Raw genomic sequence first — 20582 nt, forward strand, 5'->3', positions numbered from 1 at the left:
ACCACGCACGGCACCAGCGGCTCTCCGCCTTCAGTCCCCTGACTTCAACTGCCCGCAAACAGGAGGTGCTGAGCTGTCCAAATCTTGAGAGCTATCGCTACAAGATGAGTAGCTGTGGAGGGGGGCCTGGGCTCCTCATACAGGTGATGGAGGCTGGGGCAGGTGTGCTGGAGGGGGCTCTTGGAGCCCCCTGGAGGCAGCGGCTCTCAGCCTCACAGGATTCCCTGCTGGTCGCTCAGCCTCCACCACACACATCTGCATTTGAGCATGTTCCCATAAAGGCCAAAGCAGATGGTTCATGCATTGTGGAAACAAATTAGTTTGGAGCAAATACAATATTGCTGCTCCTCCTGCAACCAAGGATAATGGCAAACCCACCAAGGCTCCAGGAGGGGAGCAGGATTAAAAGCTTCTCCTCTGCACAGAGGACAGCAACTCCATCCATCGGGAAGGATTAGGGGCATCGCCATGGTTACCTTGTAGTGTTGGAGGCAGCGACTCAAGCTGTTTGCATCCATCCCATGGTGGTAATCGCTGCCATCCAGCGACTGTGCAGTGCCAGAGACCCAGCTCAGCAGCTCCTGCAGTTTACCCTGGAGAGTCTCGTGATGCGTCATGATTTTAGCCTTAAACACAGAAGTGCACCATTCAAACAAGGAGCGGGGCACTCCAGGGAAGCACCAGGATGTGCAGGGTGGGGGGACAGCAGGCAGCGGGGACAGCAGGCAGCAGGGACAGCTGCCAGCTCTACCTTTTGGGTTTCCGCTGCACCGCGCAGGTTTAGCAGCCGGGACTCCAGGATATCACTCGCAGAGCTCAGAGACTTCTGGAGGTTCTTGGCATCCTTCTCCAAAGCCTTCAGTAGTTGCTCAGGGACTTCTTCAGGCGGGTTGGCCACAATCCACTTCACAGCGTCCAACTCCTGATTCACTGGAAAGCTGAGCTCCTGCAGCTCAGCGCCCAAGGCCTGAGGCAAGACAGCATTGTTAAGTCTATGGTATGGTTCGTCTTCCCACTGCCAAAAGTGACAGCACTGCAGAGGTTTTGGAGAACCAGCTCCAAACACTGCGTGTATCTGCTGGAAAGATTCATTGCAATCGACCCGTTCATGCAGCCCTGCTCAGCTGCCAGCACTCGACTGTCTTTCTCCAGGCTGTAAAATTCATTTCAGCCACACTTAGGTTACTGTCTAAGCACGAGAGGAAGGTAAGCCAGAGGGAGTGCCAGAGAGATGGGCTTTGCATATAAATGCCAGTTCAGCCTGAGGCTAACGCCCCGCTTGCTCCCAGAGCAGGGAGGAGGCACAAGGGGGAGCCTGAGAAGTGCTGGGGAGAGGGGGGAGAGCTCGGTCCTGCCTGGCGCCAGCAGCGCTCACCTCAGCCTGCTGCAGCAGGTCCTGCAGGGCGGCCAGATTCTGCTCTGCTGGCTGCACACGTTTAATTCTCATCTCAATATCTCGGAGCATGGAGAGATAGGAGATCAGCTTCTCATCGTGCTCCAGGCACATCTTCTTGCTGAACTTGATCTACAGAATCAAATGGTAAAACAAAACCTCAAGTTTAGAGAGAAAACAGACAATTACACGTATGTATGCATACATATTTTTTAAAAGAAGCGATCTCTTAATAGCATTCCATTTCAGGGACTTTCCACTTGGTAGTCTTATCTACAAGATTTACTACAGGAAAAACAGAATACATGGCTCTTTTTCCAACATAAGCTTATAAATGGCAAGAGATCTACTGTGTTACAGTAAAAGTGCCAAAAAACGGTCCTACTTATTAGTCATTTGTAAGTAATGCTCTAGCAAAAAGAAGCCACAACTAAGCCTTGAGTGTTTTCAGTCCTACATCACTGGGTCCTTTGCCAAATCCATTGCAGCTGATGCTGTAACATCAAGCCCCAAACATCCACGACTCACGTTCTGGCTCTCCTCTGCACCGAGGACCTGGGACAAATTTAACATCAAACATACACAAATAACATGTAAAAATGCTGAAATAGCAGAAAGCAGTCACCCACCTGGGCTGGTCTGGCAGACTCCGTCGAGGTCTCCAGCAGCTCCCCCTCCACTATCACGGGTAAGAGCAGGCCCCGGTCGCCAGGCCCCGGCTGCCGGGGCTTCTCCTGGGGCGCTTCTCCGGGGGCTGTGGGGGGCAGAGGGGCACCGGCTCGGCCTGTGCTGGGCTCCGCTGGTTGCTCCTGTGGGGTGCCTTCTCCAAGCTCCAGGGTTGCAGAGGTTTCCTGAACTTCTCCGGGTTCCTCTCTGATGATTAACTCATCCGGCTTTTCTCCTGCTGCCGGGGCTGTGGTGAGCACCTCGCTGCTGGTTCCCACCTCGGCGTTTTTCTGGGTCTTCCTCTCCTCCGGTTCAAGTGCCACAGAGAGATCGTGCCCCTTTCTGCTCTGACCTTTTGTCACCACCAGAGCTTCCCCTTGTTCTGGGAGAACAGGGAGCACCTGACCCCCTGGGAGGATTGCTTCATCTTTCTCAGAAATTGGTTTCTTCTCTTTTTCACCCCTGCTGCTCTCCAGCTGCTTTTGCTTGGCTCCATCTTTTGCCAACCCCGCAGTAATCTTCTTGGGGGCTGTGTCAAGTTTTGGTTCTGGGGCACTTGAGACAAAGTCTCCCTCCTTCCCTGGAATTTCTTTGGATACTGGAGTAGGAAGGGACTGCTTTTCCACGGAAGATTTCTCTGGCTGAGCACTGTCCCCTGGGACACCAATCTGCTTTGTTTTCTTTTTCTTGCTTTTCTGTTTTTGGGTAGGTTTTTGCTGAGTTTCACCTACTTCTTCTCGATCAGCTTCTGCATCTAGTCTCAGGGTTTCTCCCACAGGGTGTCTGACAGCTCTTCCGTCTGCAAGCTCATCTCCTGCCGGCCTCAGAGAGACACCAGTCTTGGGGGGTTCTCTGGACATTACAGGGCCCAGCTCTTCCTTCCTGTGACCCACAGAAACAGCTTCCCTCGGGGCTGCCTGTACTGCCTGATCCAGGCTTGCTGCCTGCTGTCCCCTCACTGCACCTTCTTCCTCTGCCACAACCCCCCCTGCACTAAGAACCCCCTCCCTGCTCCTCTCCGTACCGCCCTCAGCACCGTGAGGCACCTCTGTGTCAAGGAACGACCACTCTTCCTTGAACCCCAGCCCTTCCACTTTCCCCGTCCCCTGATCTGCTGCTTCCCCTCTCGATTCCTGCCCCCAGGCCACTCTCACACGGGAGCTGCTTTTTGCAACCCCCTTCTCCGTAGCCTTTATCACTACTGTCCCTTTAGAGAGAGGTGCTGTGCCTAATACTAAGGGGTGTTCTGGAGCCACTTCAACCTCTCCTTGTCGCTGACGTGTGACACCATCCCCTGGAGTTTCTTGAAGCAGTTCTGGTTTCCCTTTCCTTGGCATCACCAGGGATGTGGCAGGAGCAGCGGCTGCGTCCCCAGCCAGGCCGCAGCTCGCAGCTTCAGCTCTGGCCTTGTGCTCAGCACCACCGGGCTTCATTGCAGCACTAATAGGGAGGACCACACCTTCCTCTTCTGGAGGTGTCTTTTCCATTTTTTCCTGGGAAAGGTGGGGTTTATCTGCTTTGAGGACCTCAGAACCGTATTTGCCTTCGGATATTTGTGTGTCTTGAAGAGTGGCAGCTAATTTTTGGCTAATCAGGCCTTTTTCAACAGCTTCCTTTAAAGTCGATCTTTTTCCACTGCTAGCATCAACAATTCCTCCGCTCCTCATCTGGCTGGTCGCGATGACTTTGGCCATTTCCTCATCCAGCAGCCCCTGCTCCAAAGCAGCCTTCAGGGAGAGCCTCTCGCTGACGGTGCCCTCCACAAACCCCCCGCTGTCCGCCTGAGCCTGCAGCAGCCGCAGCGTGGGCAGAGGGTCCACCTTCCCCAGCTTCACCGCCTGGGCACACATCAGCTTGCTCCCCGTCACCTCATCCTTGATGGCTCTGAAGGGATGGACCTCCAAATACCTCTGACCGGATTCGATGTCAATTTTACACTTCTTTATGAACTCCGAGTAGGGCACGAGCATGCAGTTCTCAGGATCTACAATGCCTTGTTTCACTTCTGGAGACGACAGGACTTTCTCCACAACCTGCCTGGGCAGCAAGCCCTCCTTCACTGCCTGGCAGAGCGCCAGTCTCTGGCCAGAAGCAGGATCGATGATGCTTCCACCCCCGGCCTGGATTTCTTGCACTTTCCTCTGGAAGTCCGGACTAACAAGTCCTACTGATACTGCCTGGGGCAAGGGCACCTTCTCCTTCGTTACTGGATGAATGTATTCATGCAGGCACACGCTTTCAGCCTTTGTGAGTTCATTACATAAATCTTGATTGATCAAATCGTGCTTCATGGCGTCATTTACCGAAAGCCTCATTCCAGACACGTGATGAATTATTCCTCCATCTGCAATCTGCTTGGTCAAGAGCTCAAACGCTTTTTCCTTTTCAAGGAGCCCTTTTTCAACAGACTGCGCAACGGTCAAAGGATGCTTGGTTTTGGGATCCACAATTCCACTGGTTTCAGCCTGCAAGCTAATGAGCTTCTGTCTGGTTGCCTCATCGGTGCTTTTCCCTTTGGAAGCCTTCTCCAGCTTGACCAGCTCTTTCTGACTAGTTGGCTCTATGAGGCCAAGATTTGAAGCCAATGTGACTGATATTTTTTTGCCACGTTTCAAGTCAACAATCCCTCCAGTAACCACCTGCCCTTCCAAGATCCTCATTGCCGTCTCCTTGTCCAGAAGGCCAACTGCAGCAGCATCCTTGATAGAGTAGACAAAGTTATTGCCTGGGTCAAGAACACCACTTATGGCTTTGTCGGATGCGAGAACTTTCTGGAGAAGCTTCTCATCCATTAAACCTTCTTCAATGACGTCCTCGGTGGTTAATGATTCACATGTTTGTGAGTCGAAGAAGCCACTGAACATCTTCATCTTCTCCATCAGTTTCACAGCCGTGTGGCCAGGCACCGCTCCACAGGCTACTGCTTCGTTCAGAAGAAGAGTCTTCCCTGTCTGCTCATGGATTATGCCACCACTTTGGAGCTGCGTTAACAACATTTCCAAAGTGTCCTCCTCATCCTGCTCTGTAGGGGCTGGCAGGGATGTGTCATCAGTACACTCATCACCCGCCGCTTTCCTCTCTCCTTCCTCCACTTTCAATACACCTTCAATGCTTTCAGTGTGCCTCGCCGTTTGCTCAGCTTCTCCAGTTCTAGGGAGCACAATCTCCTCTCCTCCCACCGTGCCATTCTGTATTGTTTCCTCTTTTAGCAAATAAATCTCTCTAACGTCCTCCACCTCTAATTCAGGTTCCTCCACATCCTGAGACCTCTCTGCCATTATTTCCAGTCTCTGCGTACTTTCAGAAATACCCACCAACATATGGCTTTCGCTTTTCACATCACCTGCCCCAGTTTCCAATGTCCTCTTCTGATCTTTGATATGTTCCACTCCACCTACTATAATAGGCTTGGACTCTTCTGTCTCAATCATAATTTCTTCTGTTTCTCTGAATCCACTACCAGAATCACTAGGATGTTCTGGCACAGATAATTTTACCTGATGTTTGTCCTTGCTTGTAGAAGCGATTTGCTCTCTACCAAGTTTGGATTCAGTCTCACTTTTGAAGGTAGCCTGTTCAGTGTAAATCTGCCCTTGCTCCTCCACAAGCAGGATATCTTCTGCATCCTCCAACGGGCGGCTTCCAGGTCCCATCACCACCTCTCCGTTCTCCAAAGCAGTTCTGTGTGGCAGGACCTTTTCGCTTTGCTCCTTTGAAGGAGCAAATTGAAACTCAAGCTGCTGCAAAGCCAAACCGTTGCAAGGTTCTCTTTCAAGAGCTGCATTTGCCTTTGTCTCCTCAAAGCCTTCACTCCCTTCCAACACATGTTCGCAGGATCCATTTTCTTGGGTTTGGATGAGGGCTTTAGTGAGATTGTTCAACTCTCCATCTATCAAGAGCAGCTTCTGGCCATCGTGGATGTTGATGTAGCTGTGGGTCATCAAGTGTAACATCAGCCTTTCGTCGTCACTCCTTAGCAGAGGGTCACTTTGCTCTTTGTGACCAGTGGGACTCTTTCCAGAGGAGCTCTGGCCATTCCTGCTTCTGCTTGGAGAGCCAGCGAGCTGCACGCTGGCCATGACATCGGGTATGACTGTTGATTTCAGCTTCTTCGCCACATCTCTCTCTAGGATGCCATGGTCAACTGCTTTCCTCCAGGACAACACCTCTGTGGTTTCTGGTATAAAGACAGCCTTAATGAGTTGCCTCTTGCTGAGAATCTTGTAAACCAGCTCTGTGGACAGAATTCCTTGCTCTAAAGCATCTGCAACTGGGATGATCTCTCCCGTCTCTGGCCACAGGAGCCCCATGAAGGACCAGAGGGATTCCAGGACCACCAATGCAATCCTTGGTGCTACCAACTCTTTCCTTACAGCTTCGTCAATTGTAAGTCTCTCTCCCGTGACTGTATCAATGATGCCACCTGTCTGAAGCTGCCGGATTAGAAGTGTGCATGCCAAATCCTGGTCAATTAAATTATGTCTCACAGCCTCGTCCACAGTCAGCCTGTGCCCTGTCCTGGGGTCAACAATGCCACCAGCAAAGAGCTGGGCTTCCAGCAACCTCACTGTTACCTGTCTGTCTATTAGTCCTTCCTGGACGGCACGGAAGATGCTGACTTTTCTGCCTGATTTCAAGCTCACCATCCCACCCGCCAGCTGCTTGACTGGGAGCAGCCTCAGTCCAGTTTCTTGGTGGATGATGCATCGGTGCATGAGCTCTGGCAGACTGATTTTCTCTGCAGTGTTGGGGTCAATCAAATCCTTGCTGCATTCCAGGTGAGACAGCAGTCTGGAATAAAGCTGGGGGGTAAGGAGCCTTTCTTGCAGAGCTGCCTCCATGCTGATTCTGCCCTGAGGGGTTTTAAAGCCCCCAGTTACAAGTTCAACCTCAAGAATCTTTAGCCCAATGCTCTCACTAATCCTCCCCTCCTCTATCGCAGCAGCAACAGGTAGGAGCTGCCTCCCTTCACGTCGGACTTCGTCCACCCGCTGGAGAGCATCCTTCAATTCCTGCAGCACCTGGAATGTCCTGAGATCAATGATGTTTCTTGCCAGACCTTCCTCCAAGGAGAGTTTTTCGCTGGTCTCTGGAACATCTAAGTCGGATGTGATAACCTGGGCCTCCAAGAGGACGAGGCCAGTATCCTGATCTATAAGACCTCTCTGCATGGCACCAAAGACAGGGAATATTTCTACTGTGCCAAGATCGATCACTCCCGCCACTGCTCCGCTGCCCTAGAACAGAAAGAGAAGGAAAAGAATCAAACCAAAATCAAACATTTCCAGCACTTGGATTGCATGAGATCTAGGGAGGTACCAGTTCCAAAAAAAAAAAAAAGTTTCAAAACCCCAAACAGACTAGAAAGCGAGTCCCAAAGTGTTCAAAATGCAACTCCAAAGGCATTGCAGCACACAAATTGGTGCATTTGCTAGCTTTCAGGTTGCCAGTGAGTTTTGATGCACAGCTAGTCCATCACCAAGGGCAGCACCGAAATGCTTCCAACATCCATCACCACTAATGCAGCAAAACAGCAAGCAGCAACACCCAGACGTGTTCCTAATGCTCCACAGAGAAACAGGGAAGGAAACCAACAAACATACCGAAACTGTCCAACAACTCCATCCAAAAAAAAAATAAATAAAGACAACATGAATCCCACTTTGTACTAACAGAAGAGAAAAAAAACCAAAGACGTCACTTCAGGGTACCTAGGAAGCTCTCCCAGTGCAGTTTCCACCCTGATTCCTGCCATGCTTAAATCCTGCTCTTTAATGCCAGGATGCCCAGGGAACACCGTGGGTCTCGTGCCACGGAGCAGCTCCCCGGCACCACAACCAGCCAAGCACGAGAGCACGGGCGCTGCCCCTGGCATGCACAGCAGCTCCCCAAGCACACCCAACTGCTCCTGCACCTGGAAGCAGCCGTGCTCTTTAGGGCAAGGGAAGAAATACAAGAAGTTGTAGCTCCCAGCATGGAGACAGTGACAGACTGGGAACAGACCATCTAACTTTGGTATTTCTGGCCTCTTCTTTCTGGCACCCCCACAGGGAGGGGAAGAATTCAGATAATGACACAGAGTAAGAGCACTCCGGACCTTTGGATTTCTCCTAGTTGCACTGTTTAGGTGTAAAGTTGGCCCAAGCACTAAAATTTTTCTGTTGGGACAGGGAGGAGCAAATCTGGATTCCCAGGACCTCAGATGTCGGTAACGGTGACTCTGACAGCCCAGGCAGGCGGGTGCCTTGGAGCAGTGGCACAGCAGAGGATGCTGCCCCCACCACGCTGCGTGTAGCTCCCCCAGCGCCCCCTGCCACGGAGGCTGGGTGGGTCTGCTGGGAAACACCAAGCTCCCACCAGCATCACCAGACTCTGACATGCATATTTGGAAATGAACAAGCCACTGAAAGACAGAGAAGAAGAGGGGAAAGAGAATGATAAAAGAGGAGATGGGAGGGAGGGGAGTAAAAGGCTTTTACTTACCAGAGTTGCAGGGTGTGCCTTGAGCAGTTAAAGACAGAGCCTTATGGAGCAGTTCAGCCGTATCACACACAGTGTAAAGCTTGGTGTTAGCGTCCAGCATGCGACTGTTTTGTTTGCAAAAAGAACCCCACACACAGGTCGTCCTCTTTCACTTTGTGTGTTTTGTTTAAGTCCCGGAGGGTTAGTTAAACTTGTAAGCAAGGATGTCAGTTAATCTTAAAAACAGTTGACGTGAAACACAAACTGTACAGGGACACATCATGCTCAATTTAGCGCGTTCTGCTTTGCTTTTTTTTTTCTTTTTAATTTTATAACCTCTGTCTTCACAATTGGATGTTTCCAGCAAGCAAATGTTAAGAGTCCTTCATGCTCCCTGTACAATGAAGCAACTGTACCACACAACAGCCACGTGATAATCTCGTATATGGGCCAAGGATCTACGGCGGAGCCATAGTGCCATTTTGTTTCTTTTCCTGGGCTTCGTCAAGAGAGTGAGTGAAAACTGTTCTGATCTGAGCCCCACAGCACACTCCTGCTGCACGGAGATGGCCCAGCGAGCCCAGGAGAAAGCTTGCACACCAAGGTCATTTTCCTGCCCAGGAGGGAGGAAAAGGGAAAGGGAACAGCATCTTTTCCACTGGCAGGCTTCTCTCAGCTGCAGCAGTGGCAGAAGTGTCGAAGCTGTGATGGCTGAGCCGTGACCACCGCCTGGAGCGGGTTTGCTGTGTGGGGCAGCGGCACTGCGGGCTCGCTCTGCCAGACAGGGACTAATGGGACTTGCATGGTGACAGCCAAAACGTGTTGGAAAGCCCAATTCAAAAGGGAGATGCTGTATTTGTAAGTGAAAGCTGGAGATACAGATCTCAGATAAGCAGCCCTACCCTGTCTTCCCGTGATCTGCTAGAGCAGGGCTTCACTCACAGACCCGGCAGCCCAAACCCGCACCATGTCCAGATCTGAGTAGGCCGTTGCTTCAGAGTACAGGGAGCCAGCAAGCAAACACACAAATATATCCATCGACACATGTATATACACTTATATAACACGTACATGTATATCTGTGAATGACTGAGGACAGCTCACACCAGTACAGAGGCAGTAAGGACGCGCCTGGAGCCCTCCTACCCCACGGGACTGGCAGGAGCACTGGGGCCCAGCGGGCCCAGCTGGGGGCAGTGCAGAACCCGTGTTTGTGGGGGGCCTGGTGGGACAACGCAGTCCCCTTCCACTTGGCGGGCAACTTCACTGAGGCACAACCCAAACAAATCCCTCGCCAGGCCCTGAGATGCATGAGGCTGCAGAGGCGAACGTGCTTCTGCAGAAACCCACCTTCATGTGCCTCCTGCATGCGGGCTGCCTGCGAGCCCCAGCCCTCCCTGGTTAAACGCTGAACGGGCATTACTTGAGGAGACAGGCTTGCCAAGGGCACCACTTTCAGGACAGAACTCCATTTTCCTCTGCCCACCATGTGAGCAAGCCAACCTTTTGTCAGCTCTGACTGAAAGCATTGCAAAGGACAGCTCCCTCTCAGTGACCTGCAACAGCAGGTCAACGGCTCCTGTTCGGCCACCAGTGGCCACCCCAGCCCAGACACTTCAGGTCATGGACAGAAGAGATGGGAGGCAACCACATGCAAGTAAGAAAGCTGACGGGCAGGAGTGGCTGGTGGCCATGAGACACACAACCGAGCACAACCGTGTTCACACCCTGAGGAGGGCCCTGTGCCGTGCGGCCACCGGGCCGAGCGGGGACCAGTACCTTGTGCTCTGTCTCCTGAGCCAGCTGGCTCTGGAGCTGCTGGAGCTGCTCCGAGGAGTCGCTGCAGAGCGCCTGGTAGGTGTCCTTCAGGGCAGCGATCTGAGCAGAAATCTGTTCCTTCTCCTGATGGGAAAGCCTGCAAGGGAAAGGAAAAACTCTCAGGGAAGTTACACAAACCATCTCCCAGCGCCCGAGAATGAACAAAGTTTTCTCATGAAGGAAAAGGCCAAACCCACAATGAGTCTCCTCTTCACACTGCCCTACTTTTTGCCTGGCACAGTGAAAATGAGGGACAGTAATTGTGCTCAGCAAAGACTGACCTGCATTATAATGACCAAATCTCCAAATATTCGGGGTTAGCTCACTACTAAAGTGGATTAGTATTGTCCCAACAGAATAAACAGGTTTCATAGTTCACAGTTGTTGCAGATGAGAAGAATGGCCACTTTCCTGTGTAGCTAGGCACTGTTTTCAATGGCAATCAGGCACTGGGCTCTGAAGACATCAGCCCACCAGCACCCACCTCAAGGTAACTCAGCTCCCCTCTCTGCTCCCCCTGCCTCCCTCCCTCCTCAGGCTGCACTCACTTGTGGCTGTGCTTCGCCAGGAAGATTTGTGAAGTTTTGATGGCCTCAGAGACCTGCTCCTTCTTCGCAGCCAGCTCCTCATTGAGGGCCTGTTGAAAAAGCAGAAGGAAGCTTAATTCAGCTGTGGAAAAAGAGTTGCAGTTAAACAAACAGCCTCACAGTTGCCCTCACAAAGCATTCCATAGAAAGCCTCGGGGCTTTTGGTCATCAGAGATGTAGGAAAGTTCTCCTGGAAGCAGAATAACGCCGTGATACAACAAGGACAGGCACATGTAACATGCGTTGGTCAGAGATGGACAGAGAAGGCCCTGTGTTTACCTGCTGCTCTGAGATGGACTTCTCGATGTCGCCCAGCTCTCTGCTGCTCCTGGCAGCAGCCGTCCTGCCTTGCACACTCTGCCTTAAGCCCGAGGCCCAGCCCAGGAGCTCCTTCACCTTGTCCACATGCTCCTGCTTCTCTTCCTCCACTACTTTCTGCAAAACAGAGGAGAAACACAACCATGTCAAGGGAGTCCCAGCTTCCCAGAGGCAGAGAGGCTCTCAGGAGCAGCACCTGAGACACAACCTAAACGTGGAACTGAAAAGCTGAGGGTGGATGTCAGGGAAGTGAAGCAGCATCCTTGGGGTGCCAGGAAATGAGCCTGGATGATTGGAATGGAGTTCAGTTCCGTACAGTACCCTTACCTCCTCTTCCTCCAGGCGCCGCAGAGCATCGCTGATGTACTTCACGTGCTGCGTGGTTAGTGTCACCAGAGCTGTATAGCGAGTCCGCAAATCCATGAACTGCAAAGGGAGAGACAGAGAAACAGGACCCATCAGTCACAACCAGTGAATCAGTGCAACATACCGTGCAGTACACGACATGGATGCACCATCTCTCCCTTGGGAGGATCCCCAGGCACCTCGCAGACCCCGTATAGCACCACTGAAATGCAGCAACTCTGGAGGGGAGGGATGTGGCCACACACGGCATGCTGCACAACACTGGAGCGAAGGGAAGACTCCGGTCACGGACACTGGGGCAGGTGCTCAACTCTTACAAAGAGGGCCACTGGGATCTTTAAAATCCACATGGAGCAGACAGGAGCTCAGTCTCTAAAGGGCTCATCCCAAAGATGCACACACAGTAATGCTGCATGGCGCTCTGGTTATTTACCTCGCCGGGCCGAAGGGCTGAGCTGACCCTGCTGGATTTGACCCAGGGGTTCCCAGGAGTCTAGGTATTTCATACCTGGTGCTTAGAGCACTAAGCCATCCTCTGTGGCTATTGGAAAAAACAGCGAGGGTGGAAACTTTATTTATACAGAGAGTTCAGCAGAAAGGAGCTCATTTCACAGAGGCTGCTTGGCGATTTGCTCAGAGTAGAGGAGCCCCCCACACCACTGCCCCCTTGCAACGGGCGCAGATGCGTTCCCACCTCCTGCGTGATGGCGTCTGAGGATGAGAGCATGCGCCGACGTTTCATGGGGGACTTCTGCTGCGACTCCACAAACGCCCGGTATGTCATGAGCTGCAACTCATAGTCCTGCAAAGGAAACCAGGGTGGAGAGAAAGATGTCGCAGTCATTTCTTTCATACTGCACCCTCAGATCTCTAATTCCTGTTAGTTTGCCTGTAGTTGGATCTCTGCTCATGCCCAAAGTTAAGAGCATGCAAGATGCAAACTGTCCCGGGGCTGTTTCTGCCCAGACAGCTGTGCCCTAGGTTTAGGAAGGGGCCCATACCTTGACAGCAGCCGAGTATTGCTGGGAAAATTTCTGACACTGGTCCAGTTTGGCTTGATTTTTCTCGATTTCTGCAGCCAAAGCCTTCAACAAAATTTAAAGCAAAAATGGTTGTCAAGATGACTGCCACAGGTGAAATGTGCTGAATTTCAGTCCCTGTCCTTTGCGTTTTTGGTGAAGCCTTAGAGTCTCCTTTTTTTTTCTTTAATGCAAGGCCCATTTCCACCTCAAGTTAAGCAGCTTCTCTGCTTCTCAGACAGCTCAGGCCTGCAGTGTCTTCCCCACCACATTTCACATGCCTTAAAGCATTCATATTTTCAAGCTTACAGATGGAAAAAAAAGACACGGTCACTGCAGTGACCATGCTGTCAAGACATCTCAAGCTCCTGTCTCACCGTTTGCTGGCTCAGCTGCTCTGACAGCACTCGGCTGTCCTCCGCCTGCCCAGGTTTCATCAGCTCCTGCTGGATGGTGATCTCCTCGATCCACTGGATTAGGGTGCTGTGGCACTGCCGGTAATCGCTCAGCACCTCCTGGATGCTTTCCAGCTCCGTGTGGCTGAAAGGAGAATCGGGACAAGAGGAGGGTGAAGACCTGCTGTAGGCTTTAGGGACATCCCAGTCCCCAGTGGGACTCCCAGCTGGAAAAGTATCACTGTAAAGCAGCCGGCCGAAGCTCTCAGTTGAATCATGAAAGCAAATGGGGGCAGGTTTCTCACCGGGTCTCAATCTGGGTGCAGACTCTCTGCCAGCGATCCCACAGCTGGCTTTCCTTCTCCTGAAAGCGCTCGAGGTCGATGCTGCGCTCCTGCCTCAGCTGGTACAGCTGCTCTCCCACTGACTTCGCCTTTGCCATCTCCTCCTTTAGCACGGAGAACACGGAGCTCTTGTCCTTCACTTCCCCAAGCCATTGCTTCAAAAAACAGCAAGAGACAGCTTGAGTTTAACTTCAAGGAAAGCAGATCACACGGCTTCCCCTAAGGATGCCATTAAATCAGAGATTCTCTGCTTCCTGTAGCTGAAAAGCCTGAGAAAGCTGCAAAGAACAAGCCGATTACAGACTTAGGAGATGCCAAATGGAGGGGAGCATGTCGCCAGCTTGGAGCAAGTCAGATTGGATCATCAGCCCCTGTCTTAGAGCAGCGGACACGTAGCTGCCAAGATGTTCATATGTATTAGCTTGTGCTCTGCAAGTGAAAGCACAAGGCCATAGCAGCTCCTTTACCTTTACAGAGCAATAGGGGATCACATAAGGAGGACAAAACCTTCCTGGCAGCTATTTTGGGCAAGAAAAACAGCATGCAACATAAATTCAGCACAGAAAGGGAAGGACCCTACTTGACAAACACCAAAGTGCCGGCTGGTTTCTCCCTGCACACTTTGAAGTGAACAACACCAACCTGTAGGGCAGTTCTGTGCGACTGAATAGCTGTCAGGTCAGCTGGGACGGCCTCCTCCTGGCTCAGCTTGACCTCATATCCTTTGACCAGAGACTCTGCTCCTTGGGTGCTACGAATAATGACATCAACCGTCTTCAACCTGGCAAATCAGAGAGAGACAGCACATTGACACCCAAAATTTGGCAGAGATCCTCTTGACTGTGAGGCTGTTTGCACCACATGTCGCAGACTGATGGCGCTCAACACAAGTTGTTGAGTTAGAGGAACAGGAAGGGTTTGTAGCAGACGTATACAAAAAGGTACCCACAAAGAGAGGCAGGTCCCAACTCACTTGTCCAGGTAGATGGAAGACAGCCCGTACATCTGGTCCATCTTGTTCACCACCAAGTCGAGTTCAGAACGCAAATGCGGCGTGCTGGACCCAGCAGGAGCTTTGTCGAGGAAGCTGTAACACCTCTCAGAAACGTACCGCAGGTCGGATTTGAGCCTCTGCAGATCCTCCTGCACGCGCTGTGGAAGGAAGGGAACAAACATGAAAGGGGCGCCCAAGCAGGCAGAGAAAAGCAGGATTGTCCTGGTGAAGGGGACACGGACGAAATCAAGCTCACTTGATTTCCTGCGTGCTTTCTGTGCAAGATCCCCTCAAACACGCAGAGGCAGGCACCCACTGCCCACACATTCAGCACGGAGAAGTTAAAGCCAGTCCAGGCACAAGCCATGAGCAGTGGCCGGCAGCTTCCTCCCCTCCGTGGCTCTCAGCAGCACTGACCTCCTGCTCGGCGATGCGGAGGGTGTTCTCCTGTATGCTGTCACCATCTGCTCGGGTGCTGCTGGGGGACTGGATGCGGCTCACAAGTCGCTGCTCACACTCCTCCAGGCGCAGACGGATGTTCTTGAGCTCAGAGAGATACGTCCTGGCAACAGTCTCATCCTTGTCTTCTGCACATCACAGACAAAGCAAAAGAGCAGCTCTCAGCCCCGCTCAGTTCCTTCCTGGAGCCTTGGAGCCACACACAGCACCGAGGTGCTGGGGGGTCTCAGCTCAGGTGGAAAATCAAGTGAATCAAGTCAACTCATTCAAACACTGCCAAGAGCGAGTCCGGCCACAGGACACCTCACGTGGCAAAGCCAAGGCCACCAGCCCCAGTGGGACTCGGTCCTGCCATGCCCCCAGCTCTGAACAGTGGGACTGCGGCTGCCAAAAACATTTTGTTAAAAGACTGAACACGGAGAGGACTCTGTGCTCAGAATGTGTCCCGACTACTGACTAAACTCGTCTCCAACAATGTTAGGATAAGAGGACTTGGCAGTTAACCTGAATATGCAAAGCCCAAGCCTGCTCTGCAGGAACATCACTGGACAAAGGCTGAACATTTGAATGGATGGAGGAATAAGTAGAGCAGCTGCACACACCATCATCCAGCCAGCTCAGAAAAAAAAAATGAGAAAATGAAGCCGTCCCATAAATCCTTTGTTTATTAGTCCCCACAGCTCCTGGTTAATCCATCAGCCCTGTGAAGCTTACCATTCTCCATGGACTCCAGCAGCTGTCGGATGTGTTCCTTGGAAGACTCCACTTCTTCCTCCAAGCGCAGCCGGTCTGACACCGAGAAGAGCTCCGAGTCCCGGCTGTCCTGCAGGAAGTCCTCGTAGTGCGCCTGGAGGCTCCTCATGGCTTGCTGGCACTCCCCTTGAGCCAGGGATCTGAGCTGCAAGTGGAAAAGCAACGTCCATTTCCAGCCTCCTGCAGATCACCTGAAGCCAGCCTCCCAGCTGCAGCACCTCCATTTGCCAAGTATTTTCTCTTCCGAGGAGAAAAGGCAAGCTCCTCCGTATTAGCCTCACGTCTCCCTCCAGCCTTGCTCACCCCCCAATGAAATGCTAAGTCCACAATCTCTTATTTCAGTTCAGTGCAAACTGCTGGTGCTTTTTTTTTACTGGGAAAAGATGCACTGAAACCTGGTCAAAGACCCTTGGCTTCCCGGTCCTTGTGGTCTCTGCTCTTCCTTTTAACACTTCCTTTCATCCCCATCCGCGCGAGGAAAGCCGGCAGTGCAGCAGTGCAGCTCAGGAGCCAGGCACACAGAAATTTCTACCGTACCTTTTCCATGCTGAAGCTTTGCACCAAGGCGATGTCCTTCCGCAGGTAGTTCCAGGAGATGAGGCTCTTTGTGTTCATGTGGAGCTGGTGCCACAGAGCCATCACTTTCTGGTACAACTGCTCAACCCTATGGAGGGAAGGAGCAGATCTGTCAGCCCCAGACCTCCCCAGCACAGCAGCCCTGACCCTGTTCATCCGCCGGCCACCACTGCCAAGCAGCAGCCTGCCACGCCAGCAACCCCAGCCTACAGCAACACTCCTGCCCTCCTGCTGCTCAGTGCAGGAGGTCCCTCCCGGAATCCCTCCTCCCAAACTGATATTTGCTCTTTTACAAGCTACCAGAGCGGTTGCTGTGACAGAGTTTGCAGCCCTACACCCACAAGGGATTCCTTCCTTCGCTCACCCCTGTTCCTCCACCCCGGCTCCTTCCCACAAGGAGCTGCTCCTCCCATGCCATCACCCTGCCTCTTGCAATTCATGCTGACCAAACGCCAGGCAGGGATGTTTTCCTGCCCCCAGCACAGCAGACCTCTGAAAAGCAAATAACCCACCGCGCAAGGAGTCTCTGCACCCCCGGGATTCCCCCGCAGCAGAGACCAGCCAGTTACCTGTTGGCCACCTCGATGGCCTCTTTGTTGGGAGGGGGGATCAAGAAGCACACCGAGGGCACCATGGCCTCGTTCCCCGTGGGGCTGATCACCTTCCACTTGGTTCTCTGGGAGTTGTCTTCCAGCACGCACTCGTCGTTCCTGCAGATGGTGATCTGCGGCGGCACCAACACCCAGCCCGTCAGAGCCGGCAGCGGGGCCGCTCACTCCCACCCTTGCTGCCAGCCCCGTCCCGCAGAGGACAGCCAACCCCCACAAACACGGCTCCATTTATCAAGCAAAAGCACAGCACGCTGCCCAGCAGCACAGCACGCACTGTCTGGAGAGGAAGGCGCTACGAAGTCAAACCAAGCTGGCTGCCACCCACGTGCTGGTTTGGCTGAGGTGGGTGAAGCTCACCCTCCTCGAGGAGAGGGACTTTAACTCCTGCCCAGAATAAATCTGAGGCGTGGAAGTCTCCTCCGGGAGAACCAGCCAGCTACTTCCCTCCTCCCCTCTTCCCACTCCGTTCCTGCTTGTCATTGACAGTCAAACTAAACTGGTCCTTCACAGGCAGCGCTCCCCTGCCTCATTCTTGCAGCCCGCTCGGAGCCTCACCTCGATCTGCCGATAGTCACAGACAGCCTTGATGGGGATCGTGCTCTTCACGAGGTGCTCCGGGTTCCTGGGCCTGAGCTGCACGATGGTTTTGGAGCGGCCCACCAGGCTGGCGACGGAGCTCTTCGACTGGATGAGCTGCTCCTTCTCGTCCTGGCAGGAAGAAGGACCAAGCATGGGTTGCTCGAGGATGAGGAGGAGAGGAGGTTTCTCTCAAGCACCTCGGCACCCCCTGCCCCAACGCCAGCCTTCATGAGGCTGAACAACCACGTCGGGAGGAGCCGGCTGCCCTGACCGGGGTGGGAAGAAGGGGTCAGGAGAGACGGGGTAGGAGGAAAGGTGGGAGGGAGACGAGTTCAGCTTGGGCTGGGACCTCTCCACTGCTCCTCCCACTGCCCTGCCAAGCTGCATGCACGCCTCTGGCTCTTTTGCTGCTAGGACAAGAAGACACTGTCTTTCAAAAGGGGAAAAAAAAAAAAAAGAGAACACAGCATACACCAAAATGAAAGTCCCAGGAGGTTTAAATGGCAAAGAGCAGGACAAGCCCCAGCCCGAAGCCAGGGACACTGAGTTGCCTGGAGGAGACACCACAGAAGCATGCTCCCTTTTCTAAAGCAAAGGATGAAGGCGTGTTTAAATCAACGGCTGGAATGGGGACACGATGAATTATGTGGGTAAAACATCTCAGGAGAAGTGGCTAGTGGTGGAGTGATGGCACAGGTCTCTGGACTTGGGCAGAAATCTGCTGGCTGGAGGGACACGTTGTGTGAGTGACTCCCACGAGTCCCTGCTGGGTTCGGAGATGGGATGACCCAGGGGGCTGGTGGCAAAGCTCCCACAGAACAACCTCCGGCCACTGACGGAGACGTGTGCGGATCACGACACTGGAAGCTCGTGTGATTAGTCGCAGCTAGCCTGATCTGGCTGCAAAGGTTAAAAAGGATCCCAGAAAAAAAGCTCTCCCTCATGCTTTGTACTCTCAGGGTTGGTTAGTGTGCTAAGAACAGTGGAGGATAATTTAATGGTAAAAAAACAAACAAAAAAAAGAAGAAATGATTAAATAAACTACCTGTGCCTGTCCCCGGGAGCATGATTGGAAGAAATACAACTTTAACTCATTAGGTAAGAAAGAGAAATAAAGCTGAGCTGGGGCAGCTGCCCCCGTCCTGACCCTGCGGACGCTCTCCAGCACCAGCCTCTCCCGCCCGCCGGCCGCATCCCAGGGCTGCCAAACACGGCTCAGAGAGCCCCGCGGGCTGCTCCACGTCCTGGAAACCCTTCATGACAGAGCAGGACAGCCCCGGGACCGTGACAGAGAGGACGGAGCCTGCAGGAGCCCTGAGCCTGCAGGATAGGGGCCAGCGAGCCCTGGCCCAGCTGACGCACCCATCGTGAGCCAGCAGCGGCATCGCAGCCTCCCTGCGGACATGCTGCACAGCAGTGGAGTCCACCGAAAGTAAAGCCAAAGCAGCCACCAGCCTTCACAAGCAGATTTAACCTCCCTGCCCTTCCATCAGGGCTGAGGTTAACCCACAGCCCAAATCCTCCCTGTCCATGCCTTCAAACCCCATCTGAGGCTTTGCCACCCACCGCCCACTGCCACGGTGCAAAGGATTCATGGCAGATTCGGTCTGTGCAAAGAGCAGAGCTTCTCCTCCTACCACCATGCTCTGAGGGAGCTAACGAGCTGCTAACGAGCAGCAGCATAACGAGAGCAGGTTTCAGGTCCACTCCATGCCTCCACCAGCAGAACACGACCACCGCCACGCAGCTGCGGGAAGGCACCGATGGGAGAACTAGCTCAGTTGTTTTGTTCTCCATGTCTCTACCTACGGCCTCGCACAGACAGCACTTGCCACCTCTCTTTACCAAGGGGCACAGGAAGATGGTGGCAAGCGTCCCTAAACAAGGACCTGTACCCTGCTGCAGCCACCGAGGCCCAGCTCCCAGCAGCAGCGTTAAGCACACACGGCGGTGCAGGGGGGTCACGCACAGCCTGCGCCCCACGGCCGTGTACAGCAGGCACACAGGGCCCCGAGCAGCGCTGCTGCAGTGGAGCAGGGCAGGCGCTGCCCACCCGGGGCGACGGGGACTTCAGCAAACCCACCATGGAGTCCTGCAGCAGGTCCTCCAGCCGCGTCAGGCTCGTGTTGTGGTCGCAAGAATACTTCCTTTTGATGGAGTCCTGCAGGTTGCGCAGGTACGTCTCCGACTCTCGGGCATCACTGAAGAACTGAAAAGCCAAAGAGCGTCACAGAAACCTGCACAACTCGGCCCAGCCGTCAGCAACCCCCAGCTCTACAGGAGACCACCCCAAAACCTCAGCGAGCAGCATCCTGCTGCTGTTCGGTAGCACTGCAGGAGCAGTGAGCATCCTGCACAGACGGCCAGAACCGCACGGAAGCCAAGCCCTCTGGCCCAAGTGAGATATTCCCTGAGAGCAGCTTAAAAGAAAGAGATGGTTCAGAAAGCGCCCTGATGAGCACTGCAACCCCCTGCTTCCCTCTCCCACAAAGGGACACGCAGAGCACGGAGCTCATGCGCTGGGACGCAGCAGCTGCTCCATCGCAGCCCGCTCGTGCCGCAGGGTTTGCTCTCCCACTGAAACCAGGGGAATTTGGGGCTCCCCTCCTGCGTACCTGGAAATAGGCAGCGTTCTCCTTCACGTGCTGCTCCACACACAGGCAGAGCTGCTTAATCCACTGCCACTGAGTCTGCACAGCAGCGCTGTAGGCCTGGGAAACACGCAAACAGCAGTGAGCGATGAGCACTTCCCAGCAGGAGGGTCACAGGAAGGACAGCGCTGCTGCCGGTGGATGGACATAGATGGGCAAGATCTGGCTGCAGCCAGGATTGTTTGGACGCAGACACGGAGCACGAGAAGGCAGAACAGGAACCGGCACACGCCGGGGGCTGCTGCAGACGCGGGTTTGCCTTCTGCCTGCCTGCCTGCCAGCAAACCACACGCCGGACGCAGCGTGCCCCTGCAGCCCTCTGCTTCACCACCACAAAATGGGAAATGGGGCGACCCCCAGGAGCCGCGGCCATTCCCTGCAGCCCCACGCTGCTGGAGGGGGCTCGCGCTCTGCACAAGCTTATCGGTGCCTCATCACCAGGCCGGGCGTGTTTGGGAACGGCTTTATATTTCTCACTGTGTCCCCAGATTAAAACAGCTCTATCGTGGCTCCGATGTGCTTCCGCCACCACAAAGCACCCCCAGCTCTGAGCACCTGTGAGGGCACCGCGGGGCAGGGCAGCAGCTCCAC

General features: G+C 53.6%; 1 protein-coding gene across 18 annotated transcripts in view; it reads right to left on the reverse strand.

The window, feature by feature from the left end:
• The window catches only part of MACF1 (microtubule actin crosslinking factor 1), a 142802-nt gene that overhangs the window by 70045 nt on the left and 52175 nt on the right, over nucleotides 1-20582 (reverse strand). For 17 of the 18 annotated variants that reach the window (XM_080567059.1, XM_080567052.1, XM_080567044.1 and 14 more), the window contains 21 exons: nucleotides 19956-20051; nucleotides 19424-19549; nucleotides 17317-17469; nucleotides 16720-16874; nucleotides 16112-16238; nucleotides 15536-15719; nucleotides 14780-14949; nucleotides 14342-14520; nucleotides 14011-14149; nucleotides 13330-13523; nucleotides 13007-13169; nucleotides 12612-12695; nucleotides 12305-12412; nucleotides 11572-11670; nucleotides 11206-11361; nucleotides 10888-10976; nucleotides 10301-10436; nucleotides 2023-7296; nucleotides 1376-1525; nucleotides 752-967; nucleotides 477-626 (listed from right to left, as the gene is read on the reverse strand). In XM_080567059.1, the coding sequence (XP_080423185.1) occupies nucleotides 477-626; nucleotides 752-967; nucleotides 1376-1525; nucleotides 2023-7296; nucleotides 10301-10436; nucleotides 10888-10976; nucleotides 11206-11361; nucleotides 11572-11670; nucleotides 12305-12412; nucleotides 12612-12695; nucleotides 13007-13169; nucleotides 13330-13523; nucleotides 14011-14149; nucleotides 14342-14520; nucleotides 14780-14949; nucleotides 15536-15719; nucleotides 16112-16238; nucleotides 16720-16874; nucleotides 17317-17469; nucleotides 19424-19549; nucleotides 19956-20051 (8148 nt within the window). The remainder of the gene's footprint in view (nucleotides 1-476; nucleotides 627-751; nucleotides 968-1375; nucleotides 1526-2022; nucleotides 7297-10300; nucleotides 10437-10887; nucleotides 10977-11205; nucleotides 11362-11571; nucleotides 11671-12304; nucleotides 12413-12611; nucleotides 12696-13006; nucleotides 13170-13329; nucleotides 13524-14010; nucleotides 14150-14341; nucleotides 14521-14779; nucleotides 14950-15535; nucleotides 15720-16111; nucleotides 16239-16719; nucleotides 16875-17316; nucleotides 17470-19423; nucleotides 19550-19955; nucleotides 20052-20582) is intronic. The other variant, XM_080567050.1, reaches the window with a different exon arrangement.

Source organism: Anser brachyrhynchus, assembly GCF_964034855.1.
Source record: "Anser brachyrhynchus genome assembly, chromosome: 24".
Lineage (NCBI taxonomy): Eukaryota > Metazoa > Chordata > Aves > Anseriformes > Anatidae > Anser > Anser brachyrhynchus.